This window comes from Perognathus longimembris, chromosome 12, assembly GCF_023159225.1.
Source record: "Perognathus longimembris pacificus isolate PPM17 chromosome 12, ASM2315922v1, whole genome shotgun sequence".
Classification (NCBI taxonomy): domain Eukaryota; kingdom Metazoa; phylum Chordata; class Mammalia; order Rodentia; family Heteromyidae; genus Perognathus; species Perognathus longimembris.
In genome coordinates, this window is record NC_063172.1 from 40,304,334 (window position 1) to 40,331,422 (window position 27,089).

General features: G+C 35.4%; 1 protein-coding gene across 1 annotated transcript in view; it reads right to left on the reverse strand.

Annotated features, from left to right (window-relative positions):
* The window catches only part of Ralyl (RALY RNA binding protein like), a 641,793-nt gene that overhangs the window by 71,117 nt on the left and 543,587 nt on the right, over positions 1–27,089 (reverse strand). The window contains exons 3-4 of the mRNA XM_048358653.1: positions 26,472–26,547; positions 2,068–2,100 (exon numbers count right to left, since the gene is read on the reverse strand). Of these exons, the coding sequence (XP_048214610.1) occupies positions 2,068–2,100; positions 26,472–26,547 (109 nt within the window). The remainder of the gene's footprint in view (positions 1–2,067; positions 2,101–26,471; positions 26,548–27,089) is intronic.

Consider the following 27,089-nt stretch of genomic DNA (forward strand, 5'->3'; position numbering starts at 1 on the left):
TGGCTAATCCAACATAAAAATGGCAAATCCAGACAAAACCCAAAAGAAGAGACTGGGGGAAGTTACATTGCAAAGGTGTTTCTGAAAAGATTTCCAGGAATCTGTGAATGTGTACATGGATAAAGAAGTGCGACAAGTCCATACAGAGAGTGCCCTTGGGCCTAGCTGGCTTCAGAACCACACAAGTAACTTTAAAAGAATATTACAGGGATAGGAGGGAGGAATGCGGGATTATATAGGAAGGGTGACACCAACTAAGAAGCACCCAACTCATAACATTACATGGGATTTTAACCCCTTTGTACATCATCATCATCATCATCATCATCATCATCATCATCATCATCATCATCATCATCATCATAACTGTATCACTCCCCTGAGAAAACAGAACTAGACTCTGGGACAAGTATTCATCCCTGTTTGTAGGTACCTATATGGAAGAACAACATAAGGTCCAACTATATCGTTTTTGTTCATGTGCCTGAAGGAATCTAAGTCAGCCTACAACAGAGGTGACTCTATACTGTGTTAATTACAGGAACATTCATAATTGCCAAGTGGTGAAATAACCATGTTATATATACATGTATATGTATATATGCATATAGACACACATATATGTATATATACATATATGTCATATATATATAGACAGAACAGCAGTATCTATTTGAAACCCAACAATAGTCCTACTTTCAGCATTTGCTGAATTATACATCAGTTTGTTTTGGAAAATTTTTCTTAGGGCTTTACTAGTGAGAGACAAACTCCTGATGAGCTTAAAACAAAGATTACTTAGGGTCTGCCCTTGGTGAGCAGAGGTACTCAATAAAAAATGAATCCCATCTCAGAACACAAAAGGCTGCTGAGAAAATGTGTTAAGTGAAGCATGAAGGGAAGCTATTTCAGCCCTCTTGACTCCAGGGCAGACACATATGCATTTCAATAAAATATTTCTTTGGATTTGGAGCTTTTTAACAATAGGAGCTGATGATCAATGTAGGAGAAAAGTATACGGTAATGATTTATTTTGCAGTGATTTTTTTATGACCAGACCAACTTGACCTTTTATTTTTCGTGAAAACCTTCAATAAAATGCATATACTTCATTTTCCTCTTCCACCTACTCAAACAATTACTTTGATTTTTAGGCTTTAGATGGCTTCTTAAAATGCTTTGATGAGGAACAGAAAGGAATTATGAACAATGTTATTCAATGTTTGGTAGAAATATTCCAGGGCTATGAACAAGAAAATTGATCTAATCACTTAAAACTCTAATTCTGTCAAATTTTTGTCACTAACATTGAGTAGGGTGTAACATTTTTTCTTTTTTTTTCTTATGAAATTGTATAGCCTGATGACATTTCTCAAGTTTGTGATTTATTTTATCTATAATACAAAGCATGCAAATTCCTTTCAGAACATATTTTTTATATATTAGTCAAAGGGTTTTTTGATAGATCAGACAAAAAATATTGCTGATTCCTAAATAGTTCTAAATGCCAGACATAGGTATCCTTGTCCAAAATGTATTATTATTAGGACTTACACACTATGATTCAATGACCGCCAGAGGAGGCAACTGTGCCCAGGGACTTCTCATCTTCATATTCAGAGGAGCAATTATTGTGAGTGAATTGGAAGAATAACATGAAGTGGGTGGAAGGGGGAAAACACCAAAATAGGTATGGAAGATGTTCTAAAGGAGGAGGAAGGAACATTGAACAAAGTGAAAAAGTACACTCTTAGGTAGACAGACTAGGTATTATGAATCAGTGATTGAGGAATTTTAAAAGCCAATCTGAGCTCCTCCTTGCAGGATAACATTAAGGCTATCATCACAGATTGTATGGCTTTTATAGTAGACACATGAATGTGTATGTACTAATTACCCCAAACAACCCAGGGAACATATAGTTCAGTCTTTATAAAGCAAATATAACAATGATTCATTCAACAGCTTATGGTCTTAAACGCAAAGCCAACAACTGGAAATATCATCCTCATTGAACTCTATGTGAGCTAAATTACTCAGATTGAAAATATTTAGAGATATACTCACCCAACAGAGAGAAATGGCTCCTTTGATTCAAGTCTATGAAAAAGTATGAAAAAAATATTTTAACATAACAGTTTTCTGCACAGTCAAAATTACTTTTAAATGAATCTGGCTGAATTAACTTTAAGTAATATATTAAAACCTTATCTAAACTTGATAGTCTCACTGGATAAAAGCAGAGGCAAATAAAATGATGTACAAAATAAAATGTAGGCTGGGAGATGGTGGCTCATGCCTGTAATCCTAGCTATTTAGGAGGCTGAGATCTGAGGATCGAGGTTCAAAGCCAACGAAGGAAGGAAATCATCTCCAGTTAATCACCAGAAAATTGGAAGTGGTGCTTTGGCTTAAGTGGTAGAGTGCTAGCCATGAGCTGAAGAGCTCAGGGACCATGCCCAGACCCAGAGTTCAAGCCCCATGACCTACCAAAAAAATTTAGCTCTTATATATGCTTCACTTATTTTCCTTTTTCATGGTAATTTGTGTCTAGAGTTTTTTTTTTTAATGTAACAGTAGTTTTAGTAGTAGTGAAGAAATGTGTTTGGTTACATATTGGCTGAACAACTGATCTTCAGGTTAAGTATTGTGTGATGGAAAGGAACAGACTGGCAAACATGGTTCTTCAGTGGGAGAAACACTCCTGGATATAGAAGTCACTGGAACTTGGGGAAATTGTTGGAGATGAATAATAAGAGATATTCTGAATGTTTTATTTATAAGATACAAAGAGTGCTCAGTGATAAATGAGAAAAATTCTGTATAATACAACATAAGGGACTGTTTACATGAACTATCATGATTATTTCAATTCTTCCCTATTTTCCAGTAAGAACACTTAAAAAATGGAAAACAAACAAGTATCAATAGAATTCATTCTCTAGGCTTTCCCATAATTTTAGCCTAATATTTGTCAGACTTTTTTTTTGTTTGTTTGTTTTTTTGGCCAGTCCTGGGCCTTGGACTCAGGGCCTGAGCACTGTCCCTGGCTTCTTCTTGCTCAAGGCTAGCACTCTGCCACTTGAACCACAGTGCCACTTCTGGCCGTTTTCTGTATATGTGGTGCTGAGGAATCGAACCCAGGGCCTCATGTATACAAGGCAAGCACTCTTGCCACTAGGCCATATCCCCAGCCCCTTGTCAGACTTTTGTATGTAATTTGTATGTAATTTGTGGGTGTGAAGTGGCACCCTAGAGTCACTCTCACCATTTACTTAAGCACAGCATTGAACAACATTCTTTAAGGGAGTAACAAACAACTTAAATAAGACCAACTTCAATACTCAGTATTTGATCTCCAGTAATATAAATACTGAGATTAGAGTGTTTTTGAAATAGTATTTATTGATCATCTTTATTTAAAGGTTTCCACTATGTGGCTGTTGGACAGGATCATATAGGGACCAATGGCTTATTGGCTAATGCAGTTAGCCTGATTAGCTGATTAAGTGTTCTTCTCTTACCATTTAACTTTCCACTTTGACTATTTCTATCCTGATGTTCTGTTCTGTTCAGTGGAGAATTCAAAACGTTTAAAATGATATTGGATATATAGATATGAATCAAGTGGTAAAGCACCAGTTTTGAGCAAAAAAAGCCAAAATGATGTTTGACTGAGCATTCTAACCATTTTCCTATAAACCAAAATTTTGCATACTGTATGCTACAAGTAGTTCTTGCTTGATTACTGATTTTTCTTCAATTTTTATTTTTTATTGTTATTATAAAGGAGGTATATAGAGGGTGAAAGTTACATAAGTAATGAGTATATTTCTTTTTGCACAATGTCGTCGTTTCCCTCCTGATGTCTGATTTTATACAACTCACAAGTTAAGAATGCTTTTTACATTTGTAAGTGGTTGGAAAATATAAAACTATTTCTTGATAAGTTAAAATTGTACAAAATTATAGTTTCAGTACCTACAAACAAAGCCCATTTTAACACAGCCAAATCATTTCATGTAGATATTTTTGAAGGATGCCTTTGTGCCATGGCAGGAAATTAGTAGCTGTGGAAGCATCTATGTTCACAATCTTAAAATATTTACTGTATTTCTTTCACACAGAAAAAGCATTCAAATTCACGCCATATAATTATCTAGTTGGAAGGAAATGGAAATAACCACACAAAACCCACACAAGATAAGTGTGCTTTTAATACATACTAAAATTTCTTCTAGATTTAAAATTCAGGATAATTTAAATTCTTTTTCTATAGCAGCATTTCATCCTATGACTTCAGTGACAGATTTCTCTAAGTACCTCTTCCAGGACTTCATCTTTCTTGGTCATTTCTATAACCCCAAGAGAAAAACGTCAAACTATATAGTACTTCCCAAACATGCCCACAGCTGTTTCCCATGTTATTCCTTAGTCATTTTCTTGCTAAAAACATTATTTTAGAAAATTGTGCACATATTGAAAGGGCACACCTAGTTTAACTTGGCATTGGACTTTTTAGCATTCTATTTCTGTAACAAAATGCAGTTTCCTTCTCTTTCTTCCCATGTGTATAATCATTAATTTTTTTTTAAAGTTTGTCTCAGTCTAATTCTAACACCTGCATCTTGCAGAGCCAAGCCCATCTCTGTGTTTGAAATACTTAAGGCTGCCATTAAGTATGTCAGTTTTGTACTACAAAGTGAACTTGAAGTTTAATTAAATGATCAAATTCTGGTATGGTGGCTCATGTCTTTAATTGTCACTACTTGGGAAGTTGAGATAAGGAGAATTGTGGTTTGAGGTGAAAAGTTTGTGAGACCACATCTCATCTAATACAAATCTAGATGTGGTGGTGGTACCTGTCATCCTAGCTCCATGAGAGGCATAAATAAGAGGATCTCTGACCAAACAGGCTCAGAAAAAATGCTATGCAAGAACTAAATAAAAGCAAAATGGAGTGAAGTATGCAGCTCATATTGAAGGAACGATTCCTTGTCTATTTAGCCACTCTAAGTCATAGAGGGCAACATCTCGTAGCAGTACTCTCAGAATTTTCTTTCATTGAAGAATGAAATGGAGCCAAAATACTGGAGGAAGCCATTATGCTTCATGCTTTGTCCTCAGAATGGAAACATATTACATGGCAAGTGGCAATCAACTTGTGTTGAATGATATTCTGCTTTGTATCCATCTGCTCAGTCATGGTTCCTTATTTTTGAGGCAAATTTCCTACTCTTGAGGTGATTCTGATCATCCTCACTTTCCCCAATTATGTAGCAGAAAGCCCACTGATCGTAAGGAATTATGGTAAAGAGGACACGATAAAACACGTATATCGCCCAGTGCATCCAAGGCACAGAATGAACCCCAATGATCGTGACTTAGCTAAAGACAAATTCCTAGCTCTAAATTCTGAAACTGTTTGAATGTATGGAAGGCTTATCTTAGTAATTTTCATGCTGAAAAAAAAAAGTTGTAAAAGAAAAGCAGAAGAAAAAGTCCTTGGTAGAAAATTGCTTATCAATTTTGTCCTTAGAAACAGGTGATTGATTACATTGTGATACGCCAAGTGGGAGCTTTTGTACAATTTTTTATGAAGTAATTGTTTTATGAAGAAAGAGACTGATTTTATATTTCACCAGAAACAGGCAGTGAATTCAATAATATTTTACTTGGTTCCCACTAATATTTATGAGTAGAATAAGGTAAACAATATCCTTCAGAAAAACAGGTACCAGTAGCAAAATAAAAGAGAACACAGTTTGCAGACCAATACTTTGGGCTAAAGGAATTATAACTTTTCAACAGAAAATAAAACCATGTTTAGTAAAGGGTAGTAATTCTTAAAAATAATTCTTAAATTCTTAAAAATACAGATTAAATATCTGGATATCCTGTGAAGCAGTTTCTACTTTACAGATGAAGAAATGGAGAGCAAAATGTTTTAACTTTAACCAAGCCAACACAGCCAATAAATGGTTAAGGTTTGAATTTAAGAATTCTGGGTACTAGGTTAATGAGTTCTGTCCTATACTGTGGGCTGAATCTCAACTCTTCTATTTTATTTACATGTTCTTACGGTACTGCCACATGTTCTATATTTATACTTCTGTTTCTTTAGAGAAATCTCATTGGATTTCAAATGTCATCTACATGCTTTGCACATGCTGAGACTTGTGTGGCATCTATGGAATATCTTAAGTGTTTAATTGCCTCCAGCTAGATATGTCTCAAAGGAAATCCATTGTTTCTCCCTTCCTTCTGTTTCTTTTTTTTTTGTCTAGCTCAAAACATTCATCCACTTAAAGAACCATGCTAGAATTGTTATAGACTTTCGTAAGTGCATTTCAACGGTATTCACTTTCAGAAATTCTTCTAGTTTCATTGTTTCTGTTGCCAAAAACAACTTTCATTCGATTCTTAACTCTCAGTCTTTAATATTTCACTTAAATTACCATCATCTTTTGTATGAATTGTAAAAGATATCTTCAGTAAATTTCCTTCTAGCCACATCTACTAAACTAACTTCCTAAAATACAAATATAATAATGTCATTACTTTTGTTAGAAATTCTCAGTACTTCTGGAAAGTACTCTCTAATAAGGCTCAGTGAGTATGTTCAAGTGCTTCATAATTATCATGACAGCATCCTGGAATGCAGAGACATGGTTTACCAAAAATTAACAATATAATTACCAGCTTTCTTGTTATGATTGAATATTCCTCCATGGTATGATCTCAATGTATTTAAATACTTAAAATATGCCTTTTCTGTTGTAATTGTCCAGGAGACTAATGTGTATTCCAGAGTGGGTGTCCAATTTGTAATCTTCCTTCTTCAGCCTCTTGGGTGCTGGGATTGTAGGCATGTGCGGGTTACATACCTTGCTTTCATCAAAAACTCTCAGTGGTGCTTTGTTGTTGTGTTTTTTAAAAAATAAAATTCCATTACTTTGCGTCCCATTATATTCCTTGCCAATTGGGGTCAGGTTCAAATTTCTTGAAATAACTGAAAATTCATGCACTATTGGCTTTCAGTGTAACATCCCCACCTTTGTCCTTTGCTTATTTCAGCCTTACAGGTTACATGCGCCATCTGGGTGACACCTTGCTTTCTCATATCTCTGTGCTTTGATAGAATTAGTGTTGTTAAAGAAGTGATTTCAAATGTTTTTGGAAGACTAGTGCTTTTTCATGAACCCAAAGTGTCTTATTATAAGGATGTTGTCTTATATTTACATGATCTTGTAGTTAAAATGACTAGGCAGCAAGAGTATTCATTAATATTTCATAATTTATATTTTAGTGATAGCCCAAGCTGGATATACATTGAAGATAGACGTGACAGAGGCCTAAGAACACAGATTGATTTTAATCTACTTTTGACTGGATAATCTTAGAGAGGTAAGGTACTTATCTTTGTGCATCATTACCACATATGCAGGTGGAGTTATTAATAAACCCAACTCATAGGGTTGTTGTGAGAAATAAATAAATAAATTAGAGAAATAAATGGAGATAGATGAACAGTTAATAAATACTAAGCATTGTCCTAACTGTTGTTCTAAATCTTTGTTCTTGGATGCATGGCCAGCAGATAGACATAAGAATACAGGGAGGAGAACGGTTTAATATGGCAGCAATATGTTAGTTCTGCATTCTTTTTTTAAAATTTTTATTGTCAAACTGATGACAGAGAGGTTACAGTTTCATACATTAGGCACTGGATACATTTCTTGTACTGTTTGTTACCTCCTCCCTCATTTCCCCCTCCCTCCTCCCCTTTTCCCTTTAGTTCTGCATTCTTTAGGAAAATACTTGAGAAAAATAATGAAAAAGGACTAATGATTTAGTTTGGCCCACAACTCCAGATGGTTCAATCCATGGTCACTTGTCTCATGTTTTGGAACCCATGATGAAGCAGAATATCAACAAGGCAGCAGAAATGTGTGGAGGAGATGTTGTCCTCATGGGAGATAGAAAGTAAAGAGAATTTAGGGAACAGTGAACCAGAATAATCCCCTAGTGACCTACTTCCTCCAGTTATGTCCATCATTTACTATTTCCCACATCCTAAGACAGTACTGCCAGTTTGGAGGCAAGCATCCAATACATGAGCTCCCAGTGGACATTTTTATATCAAAACCACAACAAGTATGCTGGACCATATTGGAGAAGATAATCAGTAGCTGGCAGATGAGAAGCTGTGTCTGAAACTCAAGTGAGACATTTGGGCTGCTAACATTGAGTCAGTAGTCAAGTCATCAATGCAGAACTAGAATATGAAATCATAGAAATCACAGAATACAGTACCCAGAGAAGGTGCTGAATGAAAAAAACCCCACCATAATTAAGAATTACCAGGCTTGTAGGTATATAGAACCAAGGTCCGGGGACAGAACTCTTTAGCACTCTTTATTAAGCTTTAACTAGTATGACACTCAGCATACAGCAGATATTCCCAAAAGTTAACTTGGGAAAATTGTACTTTGACTGATAAAGCAAGCCTCCAATCTATTCAATGGGATACAGATAGCTACAGAAGAGAATATTTCTCATTAGAAGTAGCTCATGTACGTTTCATGCTCCATCTATGTCAGAAAAGAGTGAAAATCAGAGAATTCTGACTCTCTCAGATACAGAACAGATCTGAATTATAAACCAAGGCTAGTGTGGAAATCTTCTGAGGCTGAAAACAAGATTTTCCAGCCATTTATGAGTTACTCAATCTTTCATAGGGAATAAAAAGAGGCGTTTTTATATTGAAATTTTCTAGAATGGAATTGATTTTAATATGCATTTACAGAAATAGGTGAAAGACACGTGAGTCTATTTCATGTAGAAAAAATAGTGTTAACTCCTACATGTTCCCACCCCTCTTCCACAAATGGAGTAGCAATTATGACAAAAGTCAGGGCTTGTTTATTACACCAGAGATGGTGCAAAGCACTCTAGCTAATGTAATTTTGGCAAGAGTGCATGAAAAACTGAAATTGAGAAAGAAATAGAATCTTCCTGGATATGCAGCATGGGGAAAAGCATTAGCCTCTATAGGCACCAGATTCCCTTCTTCTATCTGTCCAAAACATCTGTGTGTGCCTTGAACGTTTTCATCTTTGTTAGAGTCAATGTCAAGGATATTATTGTATAGTAGCCATGGGCAAGAACCCACAGAATATTTTTGTGCTAAAAGAATACTTCCTACATGTAGAAGGGCATATACCTATGAGATTGTAGTAATTGTGATGGATTCACAAAGATTGTCCCAAGTGCCATCTTTTGAGGTGTCCTTGTCAACAGTATTGAGAAATTGATGACAATAAGACTGTGACTAATAAGTCCCTGACTGGTTTTGGGATGAGGGGTATACTGGCATCATAGAATGTGTTTCGTAGCAAACTTTCTCTTTCAATTTCATTGAAGAGTGTGAGAAAAATTGGTGTAAGTTCTGTTTTGAAGGCCTTGTAGAATTCCGCTGTGAATCCATCTGGACCTGGGCTTTTCTTGGATGGGAGATCTCTTCTTGCAGTTTCTATTTCAATGCTGGATATGGGTCTGTTTAGAAGGTTTAAATCTTCATGATTGAGTTTGGGGATATCAATTTTTGCTAGGAAATTGTCCATTTCTTCCAGGTTCTCGAATTTGTTGGCATAAAGGTTTGCAAAATAGTCGCTTATTGTGTTCTGAATTTTGGTTGTTTCTGTGTTGATGTTACCTGTTTCTTCTCTGATCTTAGAAAAGTCTAGAAAATTTCCTTAGAAAATTCTGTGCATTAGTATCATTATAATTTCTATTATAAAATGACAAAATAAAAGTAGAAACATTGCCCCCTGAATAAATGGGCTAAAGACCTAAGGAGAGAGACTTCTCTGAAGTGGAAATGAAAATGGCCAATAGGCACATGTAAAAGTTCTCTAAGTCACTGGCCATAAAAGAAATATAAACCGACATTGAGGTTCCACCTCACCCCAATAAGAATGACCATTATCAAGAAAACTAATAATAACAGGTGTTGGCAGAGATGTGTCCAGAAGGGAGCCCTATTACACTCTTGGTGGGTGTGTAATGTTGTTCAACCACTTTGGAAAGCAGTGTGGTGGTTCCTCAAAAGGCTAAACATAGCTCCTCTATGACCCAGCAGCCCCGCTTTTGGGTATTTATCCACAGGATTACAAACAAGACCACACTGAAGCTACTAGCATAACTATGTTCATCATAGCACAATTTACGAAGGCTAAAATATAGAACTAACCCAGATGCCCCTCAGTAGATGAATGGATCAAGAAAATGTGGTACATATACACAATGGAATTCTATGCTTCCATTCTATGAAAGAAATACACTGCCCAATTGGTAAGGAAATGGAAACACTTGGAAAAAATCATACTAATTGAAGTGGGCCATCCTCAAAGAAACTTGTACACTATGGTTTCCCTCATTGGTAATAATTAGTACATGTCTAGGACAGTCCAAGCAGAAGATAATAGCTCAATAGCTATCTACATATGAACACATAAGATGATGGTAAGTGAAATGAACTCCAAGTTATGGAAATAAGTGGTTTATCATTATCATTATTTTCAATGTAACATGTGAAATTATGCCTTTTTCTTTTCTCTTTCTTTCCATGATTTTGCCCCTGATGTCACTGTAACGGATTTTTTTCTTTTTCTTTTCTTTTCTTTCTTTCTTTTCTTTTCTTTTTTTTTTTTTTTTTTTTTTTTTGTCAATCCTGGGCCTTGGACTCAGGGCCTGAGCACTGTCCCTGGCTTCTTTCTGCTCAAGGCTAACACTCTGCCTCTTGAGCAACAGTGCCACTTCTGGCTGTTTTCTATATATGTAGTGCTTGGGAATTGAACCCACGGCTTTATTTATATGAGGCAAGCACTCTTGCCACTAGGCCATATTCCCAGCCACTGTAACTGATTTTGATACCCTGGGTATTGTATATAGTTTATCTAAACTAGCTAGAGAAGAGAAGGTTCACACCAAAATGGAGGGACAAAGGGTAAAAGGCAAACCAATGCAACAGCAATACTTACAAGACAATACGCTGTAAACCAACTGTAGAACTTGGAGGAGGAGGGATTTGGAGAGGTGGGAAAGTGGGAGAAAAATGAAGGAGGATGTAACAAGTTAGATAAAAAAATGTACTCACTGCTATGTGTATGAAACTGTAGCCCCTCTGTACATCACTTTGACAATAAATACATTTATTAATGAAAAAGATGAACATCTCCAAGATATTTAATCTCTAAGTTCATAGAACAGGCTGATAACTAATAATGTGATTATGACCTTGAGTACTAATACCATAACATATTTGTACAATTTTCTATGTTTATTTGCTGGCTGTTGGAAGAGTACCAAATTCCACTACAATGCTGAGGTGAACCAAACTCTTTCCTTCGTCTGGAAGGTTATTCCTACAGTAGATTCAATTTCTTTGGAAATGAAAACAGCCTTATCCTTTGTTTCCTTCCATGCCATTTACAAAAGACTTAATGCACAATTGAAATCTCTGCTTAGGGCTATATAATCAGACCCCTTGGTAAGTGTCATTTGCAGCTCCCACCATCTGTGCTACTACCTCCAGGGATTGATTAATGGGTAGTTATGGTACCAACCAAGAATTTCAGTGCAGTTTTGACACTCACAGTCATGACTTTTTCCACACTGAAAATTTAAACTTCAGGGCTGATCTCCCTTGGTCATGTTATAATGTGCTTTCATTATTCTAGCAGGAGGATGAGCTACAGTAAGAATGAAGGCAAAAGATAAGGGTGAATCTGCTGATAAAAAGGATGATTAACCACTGGTGATTGTCCAGGGAGACTTGATCCAGTTTTCACAACAGGTCTCGGGAATGAGTGGGGATGATGATGGTATATATTTGCTAAGGTTGTGTGTGGGGCCTTTGGGTCTCATCCTTTCTTTATTGTAATCCTCAGATTAACATCACTGTAAATAATTGGATGGAAATACACATAATTTGACAGTGTTTCTACTGAATTAAGAAAAATAATCTTATGAAAAAAATACTTTCAAATTTAATTATTTTCATGAAGTAACATTTACATATCTCTGTTCCAGAAACAAAACAAAATAAAAAACAGCAAGTGGCTTTTCTGCTGTCTCTTTCAACTGTGTTATTTGGTTGTCTGCTAATGGCTGTTAAATCCTACAGAGGAACTGTGCATCTGTCAAGAGTGGAGGCCCAGGAGGCAGATAATCAGTCACAGTATTATCCATTTTCAGATCTCAGTCCTCAGTCTGTTCTTTGAAGAAAACCACTGTCATTTGTCTTTTTTTTTTCTCCACTTGAAGATGAAGACATCAGAATCAATGCAATTATATGTAATCATCTGGTTACAATTCATACTAAGTAGCAGAATGTGAATATGCTAAGTGACTAATGTATGTGTTCTTGGATACAATAGGTTGAAAACAGTTGACTTTCATCATTTTGCATCGCCTGCTCTTCCTCTCTTCTCTCTACTCTTGTCACTTGACTTCCTAGAGGACAACTCTCTGAAGCCAAATTGTGTTCAGATTATCCAGCACTCCTGTTGGCTACTGATATAGTGCTTTATGAATCTATCAGGCTAATCTTACTTTCCTGTCCTTGGCCTTATATTTAAAGAAATATCTATTTGTTTTTCAATTAAAATAAGTGTCTAATATGACTTTTTCCACTGTACCTTTATTTTTTGTACCAAGATTTTGAATTTTTAATATATAATTTAATTCACTTTCTTATATTCCAGTTATTCTTTTCAGTTTTTGAGTGGGGGTGGTCTCATGTTGTTCCAACCTGCTTATAATTTACTGCCTAGCAAAGGGTACCCTCAAACTCATGATTCCATTGACTCAGCTTTTGTAGTGTTGGAATTACAGGCATGTAATATCATGCCTGGCATAAACTGTTTCTTTTGTCAATCCTCTAAGCATGATACTTGATGTATTGACTTGTGAAAATAAAGATTTGTTTTTTAAAGAGGAAACACACTGCATTAAAACAAAAAATTAGAAGTTATTAGCTTATAAAATTATTCTAGAATAATTCTACAAATAGTGTCTATACTCCTCTTGTGGTAGAAAGTCTTAGTAATAATAGAATTCAGAGTAACTATAACAGTTGGTAAATAGCCCAATGATAAATATAATCTCACATGATTATCAGTGTTTTATGAATTACTGTCTTTTCCTTTTCAAATTCAGATATAGGTTAGAATATACATATTATACATAGTATATACTAACATATGTTAATATATATCTATACTAATATATATATCTCTCTCTGTAAGATAGCACTATACTCCTTGAGCAACATCTTCACTTTTGGCCTTTTGGTGGTTAATTGGAGGTAACAGTCTCACAGACTTTCCTGCCCAGGCTGGCTTTTAACCATGATTCTCAGATTTTAGCCTCCCGAGTAGCTAGAATTACAGGCAATATAGCTCCTGATAGTCCTAACATTCTTTAAAAACCCTATTCTGATGCATGTATTATATAAAGACTAATCACATTGGCATCGATATTGATAGATACTCTCTTGTTAAGAGATTATATTAGGTTGGGGATATGGCCTAGGGGCAAGCATGCTTGCCCTGTATACATGAAGCCTTGGGTTCAATTCCTCAGCACCACATATACAGAAAAACAGTAGAAGTGGTGCTGTGGGTCAAGTGGTAGAGTGCTAGCCTTGAGCAAAAAAAAAAAAAAGGAAGAAGCAGCCAGGGACAGTGCTCAGGCCATGAATCCTAGCCCCAGGAATGGAAAGAAAGAAAGAGAGAGAGAGAGAGAGAGAGAGAGAGAGAGAGAGAGAGAGAGAGAGAGAGAGAGATTATATTAGTGAAATCTGAAGGTCTGCATTCTAAGGCTATAAGTGGGTTATATTCCGTTATTGTCTGTAGCTCCCATATACTGTGCCCTTTCAATGCAGCAACAAAGCAGTTGGATTGCAACTTTAAATACAGAAAGCGACAGTTATTTTCAGATAAGAGCCATTTTCTTAATATCAGCTGATTAATCTGTAGTCAGGAGAGGCATCCTCTCCATGCATTCCTGATTACTTATTTTATTGCACCACTTAAGGGCTCATCAATTTTGACTTTTTTGTTTTTGAAGATCAGATGACTTCAGCTGCTGTTCCCTCTTCCTCCCCCCAACCTGTACCTGCTCATCTCATGTCCTTCTCTTACTGAGCTGCTCATACTGTCCTGGCATTAGGTGACTGACAGACCACTGCCAGCAGTTAGCTTTGGCAATAACTATGTCTCCACATGGGCTGCTGGACTGCACCGAACTGTGAGACAAATGTTAATGAAGTTGCCCTTTTTGAAAATTAAGTTTTCTAATAGCCGTTTTGACCAGAGGAGTCTACTTCTTAAAATGAAGGGATTCATCTGTTTAATGGACTTGCTCAACATTGATCATGCACACACACACACACACAAACACACACACACACATCCTTCTTTTCTGTATATGATGTGTATAATTTATAATAGAGAAAGTTTAGATTTTAAATATATCTCCTTTTTGTTACATAATTATCCCTAAAATTTTTTTATATGGTTTGAAGTTACAACTTCCATATGCCCATTATTCAAAGACAATTTCAATGAATACTTTGTGTCATTTTTTCTTGTTTGTACTTTTATTAAATAGCTTTGAATGATGTTCATATAATTTTGCTGCAGTTTCTTTAATCAAATTTTATATCTTTTTCCAATTAATTATATACACTGAATATTCTATGTAATGTAATTGTAATGCCTATTATTGCTCTATACTTTGAGTATTATTGGATTACCTTGCCAATTTAAATAAAACTGAAAGAACTAACCTGGAAGCAATTTCTTTTCTCTCTCTCTCTCTTTGTTTGTTTCTTTCTTTCCTTCCTTCCTTCCTTCCTTCCTTCCTTCCTTCCTTCCTTCCTTCCTTCCTTCCTTCTTTTTAACATTTTGAATATATTTAGGATTATAATCCTTAGATACACTTCAATACATAGAAAAATTAAGCCCTAAAAGAAACAAAAACTGAACTAATAGATGGGCTGATGAATTAAGAGACTTTTCAGAAGAAATGAAAATGGCTAATAGACACATGAAGAAATGCTCAACATTTCTGCCCATAAAAGAAATGCGTACATAAACAACATTGAGGTTCCATCTCATCCCAGCTAGAATGGCCACTGTCAAGAAAACAGGCAACAACAACAAATGCTGGTGAGGATACTGTCAAAAGAGAACTCAAATACACCATTGGTTAGAATGTTCCACCACTTGTTCAACCACTCTAGAAAGCAGTATGTAGGTTGCTCAGAAGACTAAATAGAGAGCTTCCAATTCTGAGCATTCATCCAATAAAGCACAAACAAGGCCACACTAAAGCTACCAGCACAACACTGTTCACAGCATTATTTACCATAGTGAAGATATGTAATTAACCCAGATGCCCCTCAGTGGATGACTGGATTAATCAAATTATATATATTATATATTTCTCACTCACCAGAAAGAATGACATTGTACCATTCATAAGGAAATGGAAAGACTTGGAAATAAACTTATTTTAAGTGAAGTAAGCCATACCCAAAAACAATGGCTGCATGATTCACATCATTTGTGGTGAACAGAATTTATGTATAAATCTATAAGTAAACACACTGGTTGGTATGCAAGTCATTATAAATAAAATATAAAAATACAATATACTCTATGGAGAGCTCAAATAGTATAAACTTTTAGATAGAATAGGTCAAAGCCCAAGAAAATTAACACCAGGTAATGGGTTCATGTACCAAGGGAAAAAGGAAGATAAATATAGGGGGAAGGAGAGAGAATGTAGTCAAACATTCATTGTGTATACAAAAAAATTAAGAAAAGAGACAGGGGTGGGATGAAAGCAGGATGAGAATGTTGAATGGGATGATAGTGATCAAAATGCATTGTATTCAAAACTGCTTTGTTAAAGGTGTACTTTGTACACATTCTTAAGGTTAATAAAAATTTACTCAGCCAAAAAATATTTTAAGACAGAGTACAGAGCTTGAAGGGGAAAAAGTGGATCAACTCAATAATAAAATACCAGTCCAAATATATTGATGAAGAAATAAATAACAGAACCCTAGAAAATTAGAGATGGGAAGAAACTAAGCTATAGCTTGTTCAGATTTCTTCAGGTAATCATTATAAAAATAGGCTTAAAAGAGTTTCAACTGCTGCTATTTAGTAGGTATGTTCCGTTCACATTTCTCAGGGTTGTCAGAGTTTCTATTTTCTGTTTTTGTGGCTTTTATAGACCACTTCGGTTCACTTTATCTGTGGAAACTCATAAAGGAAAAACTTAAATAAATGGAGAGGTTTGTATTTTACTGTTATTAGCATGTAAAAGTATAAAGTAGTTGTTAAAGCTAAGGCAACAAAAGGATAGAGGAAGAATCAGACCTTGACACGTTTTTGGTTGTGGATTCTTGAATGGTAGCCATCCCTTTGAAGTGTGTGTGTGTGTGTGTGTGTGTGTGTGTGTGTGTGTGTGTGTGTGTGTGCGCACGAGCTGGCGTGCTACAGCTTGAATATAACACTGCATATGCAAGCTTGTGTTGGAGGGTTGGCAGCAATATTCAGGAGTAAACCTTGGGTCATGAGGGCTCTGACTTCATCAGTGACTCAATCCATAATTGATGGCATTATAAAGAAGTGGTAGTAGTATTATTAGTTTATTAGAAGTATACATTTTCAGGATTCATTTTGTACTTGTCTCTTCCTGCCTCTGTGCTTTCTTGCTGCCACAAGGAAAGTAGCTTTACTCCAATATGCCCTCTATGCCATTATGTTCTAATTTATTACAGACTTAGAAACCATGTAAATAAGGACCATTTTCACAAGGTATTTGTTACAGTGATGAAAATCTCACCAAGAAAGGAAATTATTTCTGTGAAATTATGGCCCACAAACTTTTTGAAATTATTTATGGTAGAAATATGGAATTTTGGAGACTAGAGAATCCCTAGAATGGTTCAAGATATTAGAAAGCTCTTTTGTTTTTTTTTCCTTTAGATACTATCAGCTCGATAACACAAATGGAAACCTAAATTACCTGGTAAAGCTAAAATGAACTGTCTGTGGCTTATAGGGCATTGACTTAGCAGTATTTTCTACTTGAGAACCAGTTATTATTTTTCCTACAATCTTTTCACAGGCAAAAAGATAAACATGGATATTTATTCATTTAAACATATACAGAAAACTACAAACAGGCCATTATTAACCTAGAGTATTGCATACAGCACAACTAATTTCATACGAATTGTGTTAGTATTTCTTGAAACGTTGTAAATGAAAAGGTCTATCAGTTACAACTTTTACATGGTAAAATATGGACATAAATAAAAACATTTCAAAAACATTTCTAAGATGTCATAGGAAACATTAACCTATGTAGTTGACATATATCATTATCGATGACATTTATTTAAAATGATTCAATACTGTACTATAGATCACTTCTTTAAATAATCATAAGTAATAAACACAGCTAAAATTCAAAGAGGAAGTGGGACCATACTAATTATTATTGGGCTGGGAATGTGGCTTAGTGGTAGAGTACTTGCCTAGCATGCATAAATCCCTGGGTTCGATTCCTCAGTTCTACATAAACAGAAAGAGCCAGAAGTGAAATGTGGCTCAAGTGGTAGAGAGCTAGTCTTGAGCAAAAGAAGCTCAGGGACAGTGTCCAGGTCCCAAGTTCAAACACCAGGACCAGCAAAAGAGGTTATTGGAACCATAATAATTTCCACTATTTAAGTATATGTTTCAGCAAACTTATTTCTTCATTTATTTGGCTGAGAATGCTGAGAAACAGGAGGTCAAGTGAGGTTAGACTTGTTTCTGCAGCTATGGGTGAAAAACTTAACTTTCATTGAAGAAATTCACATAAAATATTTGCCTAGTTGTGAGTAACTAATGAGTGTTAAGAGTTTGTTCTTAAATGTAAAATATGCCAATATTTTAAAAAAGATTTTTCACAGTTTAATGAGAAATTAAAATAAAAAATACAAATAGATGTTCACGTTCTTTAGTGTTGTACAAAAAAGTATGAGTAGAACCAAAAGTTAACATTATCACATTTGTTTACACTATCTAGTTCTTCATATGAACTTTACTGTTCAAATAGAAAATAGGTGGAGATTCAGGGATGGAAAAGAGACAAAATCAGAACTTCTACCACGTTTATTCTACACTGTGTAGAGCTGTGCTCACAGAGATGGCTTCAACTTCTTTTGTGTGTAGGAAGTCTTGAGAACTCTAAATTCAAGGGAATTCACCTTAAATCCACGTGAATGGACACTAAATGTTCAGTTTTATAAGTATGCCAGTTCTTCATTGCCTGGATGCTGGAGAATTTATGTCGGTAATCTGATTGTGAAGGAAGATTGGACTAGGAACAAGAAAACTTCAAATTCTTCACAGAATTACCAAAAACAAACCTGGTGAGCAAGTCAGTGTTTAGCTTGTGTCTATTTTAGAAGGACAGAATGTATTAGCATGTAGATTAGAAAAATCATTTCCCTTTCTTCCTTACACTCTGCTTTGTAGATTGGGAGTCAGTTTAATTGGTGACTTTCTGAGTGGAAAGATATGGCTAGTTAAGGCAAAGGGGAAAAAGCATTTGCCAGTGAAAACAGAGGCTTTAACATTATAAGTATTAAGCTTCTGAATGGGAATGTGTATTTTCCTTATTATTATGAAAGACAGAAAATTCACAAGATGATGTGGAGCTAATTGGTAAATATTACTCAACAAACTGAGCCAGAAAATGAACTGCACGTCTAGGAAATTTTTCTTCTTACTGATTTTTGCTAATTTCTTCAACAGCAATGATGAAGGATAACCACACTCATGTAGACCAAATCGAAACAAGTCACCAGAGTTATTTTGTTGCATATTTATCTTACTTTACTAGGACTATGTTTTGGGACCATCAAACCTATCTCTTGATACATTTCCTAAAATGAAATTTATTTGAACAATGTTTTTCAAGACATTATAGCTATATGTTGTCTAGAAAAATTATCGAGATAAAATAGCTTGGCAAAAACACTTTCATCTTTTATCCACACTTATGGCTACCAACACAAAGCATGGTGATCTTAAAATGATGATGCAGGTAGCTCTTTTGACCATCTTTGAAAGAGTTGAATTTTCTTGCATAGACCATGTTGATTTCCATGGTTACCTCTCTGTGGTGGGAAAGTTGCTACAACGGAAACGTGTATGAGACCTACAGAAACGTATTTGAGAGTGGTACCTAAAATTCTCATGAAATCAGTGGGAGAGATCATGACATTTTTAGGTATTATATGTCTTGCTATATTTCCTGCAAGCAAAGGTCTACCTTTAATTAAGTGAAAACCTTTGTTTACTTAGCTCTAATCAATTTATTTGATATCTTTGCTGAATTTAACCAAACTAAAAAGAAAATGCCTGACTGTATGTATTATAAGCAGAAACAAAACCATCATGCGATTATACTCATTTAGTAATTAATTAGTATTAGTTGGAATTTGGCATGCAAGAAAACTTACTTCCTGAGGTACAATTATAATTTTGAGCATCATAGGTACTTTGTAATGTATGTAGAACATTTGAAACAGCAATTCATTAAAAGCTGCACTGTTTTCCCTAGAGAATGGATTCGCTATTCACCATTAGGACTAAGTGTGATATTTATAAATTATTCACAAATTGAGTAATTATGTTTCTTTTACATATAGACTCTAATGGGAAGCACTTGTATTGCAAGTGCCATTTTAATGAATTACCTGTCTTTATGAATTCATGTCCAAGACTGAAGTAATTTAGTCTTACTTCCTTCTCTCAACCTTATACTTGAGTTTACCAATGGCTATTATGTCTTCCCTCTTTCTCCAGTCCAAATTATGTGATCATTTCTCTAGTTGCCTAAACTGGAAACCTTGGACATCTGTTACTCTCATTTTGTCCTTAGATAATATCATTTACCTTCCATTACCATATTCAAATGATTCATTGTCCTCATAATAAGAACCAAATTTTGTCAACATGATGCATAGGGTTATTTGCAAACTGGGTGAATGCTCGCTCCCTTTACCCATTCTCCACCTGTAAAATATCTTATTTCTCATCATGAGATGTTGTTGTCTTTGTGCCTCTGTTCCTGCACATATTTTCCTTGCTCTACATGTCCCTTTTTTCCTTTGTGTCAAGTGTTTTGTACAAGACTCATTTTTTTCATTAGCTTTCTGAGGAACCTCCATACAGCTTTCCAGAGTGGTTGAACAAGTCTTCATTCCCACCAACCATGTAGTAGCATTCCCTTTTGTCCACATCCCCTCTAGCATTTGTTATTGTTAGTTTTCCTGATAATGGACATTCTTACCTGGGTGATGTGGAATCTCAGTGTTGTTTTGATTTGCATTTCTTTTATGGCCAGTGATGTATAGCACTTCTTCACGTGTCTCTTGGCCATTCTCATTTCCTCTTCAGAGAAGTCTCTTTTTAGGTCTTTAGCCCACTTGTTGAGGAAGCTGTTGGTTCTTTGAGGATATGTTTTGGAGGAATTTAATTTTTTGAGTTGTGCGTATATTTTAGGTATGAGGTCTTTGTCTGTTGTATGGCTAGAAAAGATCTTCCAATCTGTGCGCTTTCTGTTTATCTTGCAAACTATTTCCTTTGCCCTGCAGAAGCTCTACAGTTTGATGCAGTCCCATTTGTCCAACCTTTCTTTGATTTGTTGCATTTCTGGGCCTTTGTTAAGAAAGTTTCATCCTGTGCCAAGGAGCCCAAGTGTTTCTCCTACTCGTTCTTGTAGTGTTTTCAGGGTATCTGTTTTATTTTGAGGTCTTTGATCCATTTGGAATTGATTTTGGTTCAGGGTTATATATAAGGATCTAGTTTTAATTTGTTGCAAGTGTTGAACCAGTTTTGCCAGCACCATTTCTTGAAAAGGCTGTCTTTCTTCCATCCTATTTTTTTTAGCTCCTCCCTCATGACCCAGCAGCTCCACTTTTGGACATCTACCCAGAAGTTTACAAGCAAGACCACACTAAAGCCACCAGCACAACAATATTCACTGCAGCACAATTTGTCACTGTTAAAATATAGAACCAACTCAGATGCTCCTCAGTCGATGAGTGAATCAGGAAAATGTGGTACATATGCACATGGAATTCTATGCCTCTATCAGAAAGAATGACATTGCCCCAATTGTAAGGAAATGGAAGGACTTGGAAAAAATTATACTAAATGAAGTGAGCCAGACCCACAGAAACATAGACTCTATGGTCTCCCTCATAGGGAATAATTAGTACATGTTTACGCTAGTCATAGCAGAAGATTACAATAGCCCAATAGCTATGCCCTTATCAACAGATAAAATGATGCTAAGTGAAATGAACTGCATATAAGGAAACAAGTGTTATATCATTTTTGTAATTATTTTCAACATGTCTTGTGAAACCATACCCTTTCTTCTTCTTTTTTTTTCTCTCTTATTCCCTTCCTGTGGTTTTAACCCCCACTATCATTCTATCTGATCTTAGTACCCTGGATACTGTATATATGTGTATTAGAACTAGGGAAAGGAAAGGGAACAACAAAATCAAAATCAAGAGACAAAGGATAAAAAGACAAAGGAGAAAAAGACAAACAATTCCAAAAGCAATACTTACAAAACCATTTGATGTAAACCAACTGTCCAACTCATGGGGGTGGAGGGAGAGGGGAATGGGGAGGGGGGAGGTAAGAGGGGAATGAGATAGGAGGTAACAAGTTGAACAAGAAATGTAGTCCCTTCCTTACATAGGAAACTGTAACTCCTCTGATCTTCACTTCAACAATAAAGGAAAAAATTCAAAATATTCCTTAAAAAAAGAATCATTTTCTTATAATTTTCAACACTTTCACTTCCTTTCCCTTATGTAGAGTGAGCAATTCTCTTACATTCTCATGAATGTGTAGGCATATGTCTCTTGGGCTGTCCTTGTTTATTGTTGCTTTTAATCCAGACAGTAAGAGATGGAACTCCACTGTACTTTATCTCTGTATATTCTCTGTATATCATGTTAATTAAGCCATTAGGAATCACTTAATGAAGGTTGTTTGATGAAATTTAAAATACTCTTAAATAAGGAACAAGAGCAAAGTACTTCCTTAGTGTATATTCCATATAAATGCCACCTTTTAGTGTATGCTGGTGTTCAAATGCATGAGGAAATTCTGATGGCAGATTAGTGACAGATTAGTTTCAGGCCTTGCCATGGGCTAATTAGAGCTTTATAATGATTTACAGATTACTTTTAACTCTACAAATATTGTACTTCTATTTCATTTTATGTTGGCTACATGTTCTTTCGTTTGATGTTTTCTGTATTAGGTGCTAGATAAGCACCTACCTAGAAAATCAGCCCCTACATCATGGTAGACATAACAATGAAATCTTCTATGAATAAATGAATTAATGAATGAGTAAACAAATAGGACTATTTTAGAAATTTCATTTAAGATAAGGAAATCATCCTAAACATACTAGGAATGGAGAGCTCTACCTTTCCAAGTTGTTATCGTACTTTCTATACTGAGATTCTTTTACCTTAGGTACAAAATTTTACTCTCTCAAGAAAATTTTGTAACTATTTTGTTGCACAAAGAACTTGATGTTCAAAATCTTATGCAAATATGTACTAAGTCCCTTGTTCTTATGAAGTGTTTAATGTATAGTCTCTCTTCTGCTGTCTGTTGGCATAGTATTTGTAAACAGAAGCGTGGTTTATTATTGATTTTGATAAGTGAAAAATCTATTGTTTAAAAAAATGTGTATTACTTCGATGGCAGTAGGTAAGATAATGCAGTGGACTGTGATCTGGTGTGATCAAATCACTAGATCTGTAGTCTGAGGATGAGTTCAGTTCCTAATCTTGTTATCTTATTTGAGCAAATCCATTATTGCCTTAGAAGCCAATTTCTCATTTATACAGCAAGGCATGTAATTCTAACTTTGTGATACTCTATAGTAAGAAGAATAATGACTATGAAAATATAGCTTTCTATATACAGTTAAAGTGTTATTAGACTTATGTAAGACAGAAACTGTGCATATTCTCAGCTGCACATTTATTACATCATATTGTTTCTGTCTTTTAATTTCAGTCTACCTCAATTTTAATTTACATAAAGAGATAAAAATAGTATAAAGAAGCATTTCCAATTAATGTAATTTTTATGACAGAATATTTAACTAAAATTCTGCCTCTAGCTCTTTTAATTTATAATTCAGCATCACAGCAATATAAGAAAAGTTTAAAAGATATTTCTTTCTTATCATTCATATAAGAAAAATCAAAACAATCGTAGAAGAGTAAAATATGAAAATTAATGCTAGTAATATGACACTGGAAAAAAGAAAATCAATCATTTCCAGTTTGTTTTGTTAGTACTTGAATTGTTCTGTGTTGGTCTCAGCTCTACTCACAGTTCAAAATGAATCAGATCCAAGTTAATTTGCCATGCTCATTTTTTCTAAACATTATCCTTTACCACAAAACAAAAAGGACAGAAAGAGTCACTTTTTCCTTTTATTGATGAGTTATTTCATTTGTGCTCTTTTGGGGTAAACATTAGACTATGACCCATTATCAACATTTATATTTTTCCTGCTGCCTTCCATTTTATTTTATTTTTAAAAATTGATATATTTATTGTCAAGGTGATGTACAGAGGGGTTACAGTTTCATATGTAAGGCAGTAAGTACATTTCTTATCAAATTTGTAACCTCCTCCCTCATGGTTCTCCCACTGTCCATCCCTCCTTCCCAATACTGCCCCCCCACCCCGCTCGAGGTGTACAATTAGTTTACAGCATATAGTTTTGTAAGTATCGTGGTTACATTGGTTCTCCTTATACCCTTTGTCTATCCATTTTGATGCTCCCCTTCCCTTCCCTATTTCTGATAAATGTATATACAATATCCAGGGTATGAAAATTAGTCACAGTTACATCAGAGGTAAAACCATGGGGAAGAAAGACACGGTTCATTGAACATAACAACAACAATAAATCACTTATTTCCATAACTTGGAGTTCATTCCTCTTAGCATCATCTTATATAAGTGTTTTGTCATCCAAAAATAACAGGAGAAATCATAACCTAGATTTTTCATTATAGATTTGGAAAAATCTAATGACTTCTTAGATGACCATCCCTAGCGCTCAAGCACTGGAGATTACTGGTGTGTGGATGTGAAAGGGACCATACGTGGGACCTACTTCTAACTACATGTTTATGAATTAGAAAATCAGGTTGTGCATGTCTGAAAGGAGATATGCTAGCTTTTGGAGAACATTGGACATTCTTTATACTACAGGATACCAGAGCATAATCCATTGAAACACCTTTAACTTAATTCTCCCTTATCCAGATGGTATCAGTAAAATAAACCCTTGCTCAACACTTCTGTTAGCTCGTTGGCTGTGGATACAGAATGAATGACGATATGTTATCTAGGAGAGGGCCCAATAAATTGGATGATAGGAGATCTCAATAGCCTGGAACAAGTAGTTGAATCTAACAAAAGGAAATTTTTCAGAGACAGATGCAAACTCAGCACTTACAGTACAAAAAAAAAATCAGTGGCAAAAGCACATGAAGTAGGACATATAGCTTCAGAGAACAATAAGAATTTTCTCCCACAGCAACTGTTTTTTTAAAGAACTAAAAGTTATATGCGATACTCTTATCATTTCCCCCCAAGTCAATTAACTTTTCCTTAAGTTAATATATGTACAAGACATCAAAGGTGGTCTACCCTCTACACTGGAAATTATGAATATAGGTATGGCCATTGATAAATTGAGACATATAGAAGAAGGCAAATAAGCAGAAAGCTAAGTTGATTCATAATCAAGTAGTTTAGTAGAGGATAAAGAAATTAGGCCTCTCTCTTTGGAAAAGAGAAAATCTGTATTTGTCATTTTGGAGAAATGAGTAGGAGAGGACCATGTTCTTTGCAAGAGGATACATTATTGACTGGAAGAGATCTGGGCAGGACATGGAAAGGCATGAGCTTTAAAACTGGTACCTTTATTTACTAGTGATGTGACCTTAAAAAGTTCTTGGCCTATATCATGGGATTGTTATAAAAAATTAAATAACATATGAAAAGCTCCCAAGGTACATAGCATGTAGTATGTATGGAACAGTTTTGGCATTTCTACTTGGCAGGCAAAACTCATCCGAGATAGTCTTTAGATTTCTGTTAGGGAAACATTTCCATTTGTAAGGCAAAATCATCAGAGATTTCCATTAGGTTTTTATTAAGTAAACTATGTAGAATGATGATTGCCATGGTTTGATCATGAAGTGGTTTCACAAACAGTACATATATAGAAGACTTCCTTCCCAGGGCTGTGCTAACCTCGTCAATGGATAGGTCCACTGATGAACTCATACTGGATGGGTTGTTTGGAGAGGGTGGAGAGGGTGAGTGTTTGGGAAAGTATGTCACTGGAGACGTGTCATTTAGACATAAACCTTGTCCTTTACCTTCTTTCTCTCCTTCTTTCCTGTTCACAGTTAGGTGAGAAGCTATGCTATTGTTCCATTTAACCATGAAGGATTTACTCCTTCACCACAGGCCCAGAGGAAAAAAAAAAGAGCCAGCCAGCATAGAATGAAGCTCGGACATCAAATCAGGAATGAAAGTAAATATTGTCTCCCCTCAAAATAATTTTCTTTGATATTTTTGTCACAATGAAGAAAAGTGACTAGTGGTTACAGCAACAGATAGTAGAATGTTAGGCATCCAAGATCCCTGACAATCAATTACATTTTATTATACTTAATATATAGCAAGAATTATTACTTAAAAATAGTTATATGGGGGCTGGGAATATGGCCTAGTGGTAAAGTGCTTGCCTCGTATACTTGAAGTCCTATGTTCGATTCCTTAGCACCATATATATAGAAAAAAAGCCAGAAGTGGCAAGGTGGCTCAAGTGGTAGAGTTCTAGCCTTGAGCAAAAAGAAGCCAGGGGCAGTGCCCAGGCCCTAAGTTCAAGCCCCAAGACTGGCAACAAATAGTTATCTGCCCACTCTGTCAGGCACAGGTGGCTCATGCTTCTAATCCTAGCTCCTCAGGGACCTGAGATCTGAGGACTGTGGTTCAAAGAAAACTTGGAGAGGAAAAAGCACAAGGTTGTTTATTCCAATTAACTACCAAGAAGCTACAAATGGAGTTGTGTCTCAAGTGGTAGAGCACTAGCCTTGAGCAAATTAACTCAGGGACAGCTTCCAAATCCTAAATTCAAGCCCCAGCATGCGTGCCCCCCCCCCCAGTTTACACCTTACATGTCATATCACCTCACAAAGTTTTAAGACATTTTCACTGTTACCCAGAGTGAAATAGTACATATTTACATACCTATAAAGTGCAGAAAGTGGCCTCTTGTTTCCGGGTTTGGGTCTGTATGGTTTAGGTTCCCCTGCCATATTAATATCTGAAAATATAAAACAGTATAGGATAAATAATACTAACGCATTTGAGAAAATGTAGAAAGTAGAGCTTGGAATTCCCTTTATCTTTCTAGTATAAGGTCATGCAAATGTTGTATGCCATTCATTCATTCAATATGTGTTTACTATTCATCTTTTTTATAACCAGCAGTATTTGGGATATTTAATTCATCAAAAATGATTAGATCCCTGCCTTTTACTAGGGATAGATAGTAAGAAATAAACATCACAAATATTTAATATTCTGGAAAATATATAACACATAAGGAAACACATATAGGAAAAATGGTTGATACGTTTGGGTGAACAAATGGATTTATCTAAATTTATGTGTTGGTGTATGGTAAAAGGAGAAGAAACTGGGAGTGGATTCTTGAGAATGAGATATTCAGTAGGAGGTTCATTGTTCATTTAGAGCTCAAATTTTATTTGTGTGGAATCTAATTAAGGTTTTGAATGGAGGACAGACGTAAGAATAAATCATGAAGACAATGAGTTACTCTGATGTGACTTAGAATACAGTACA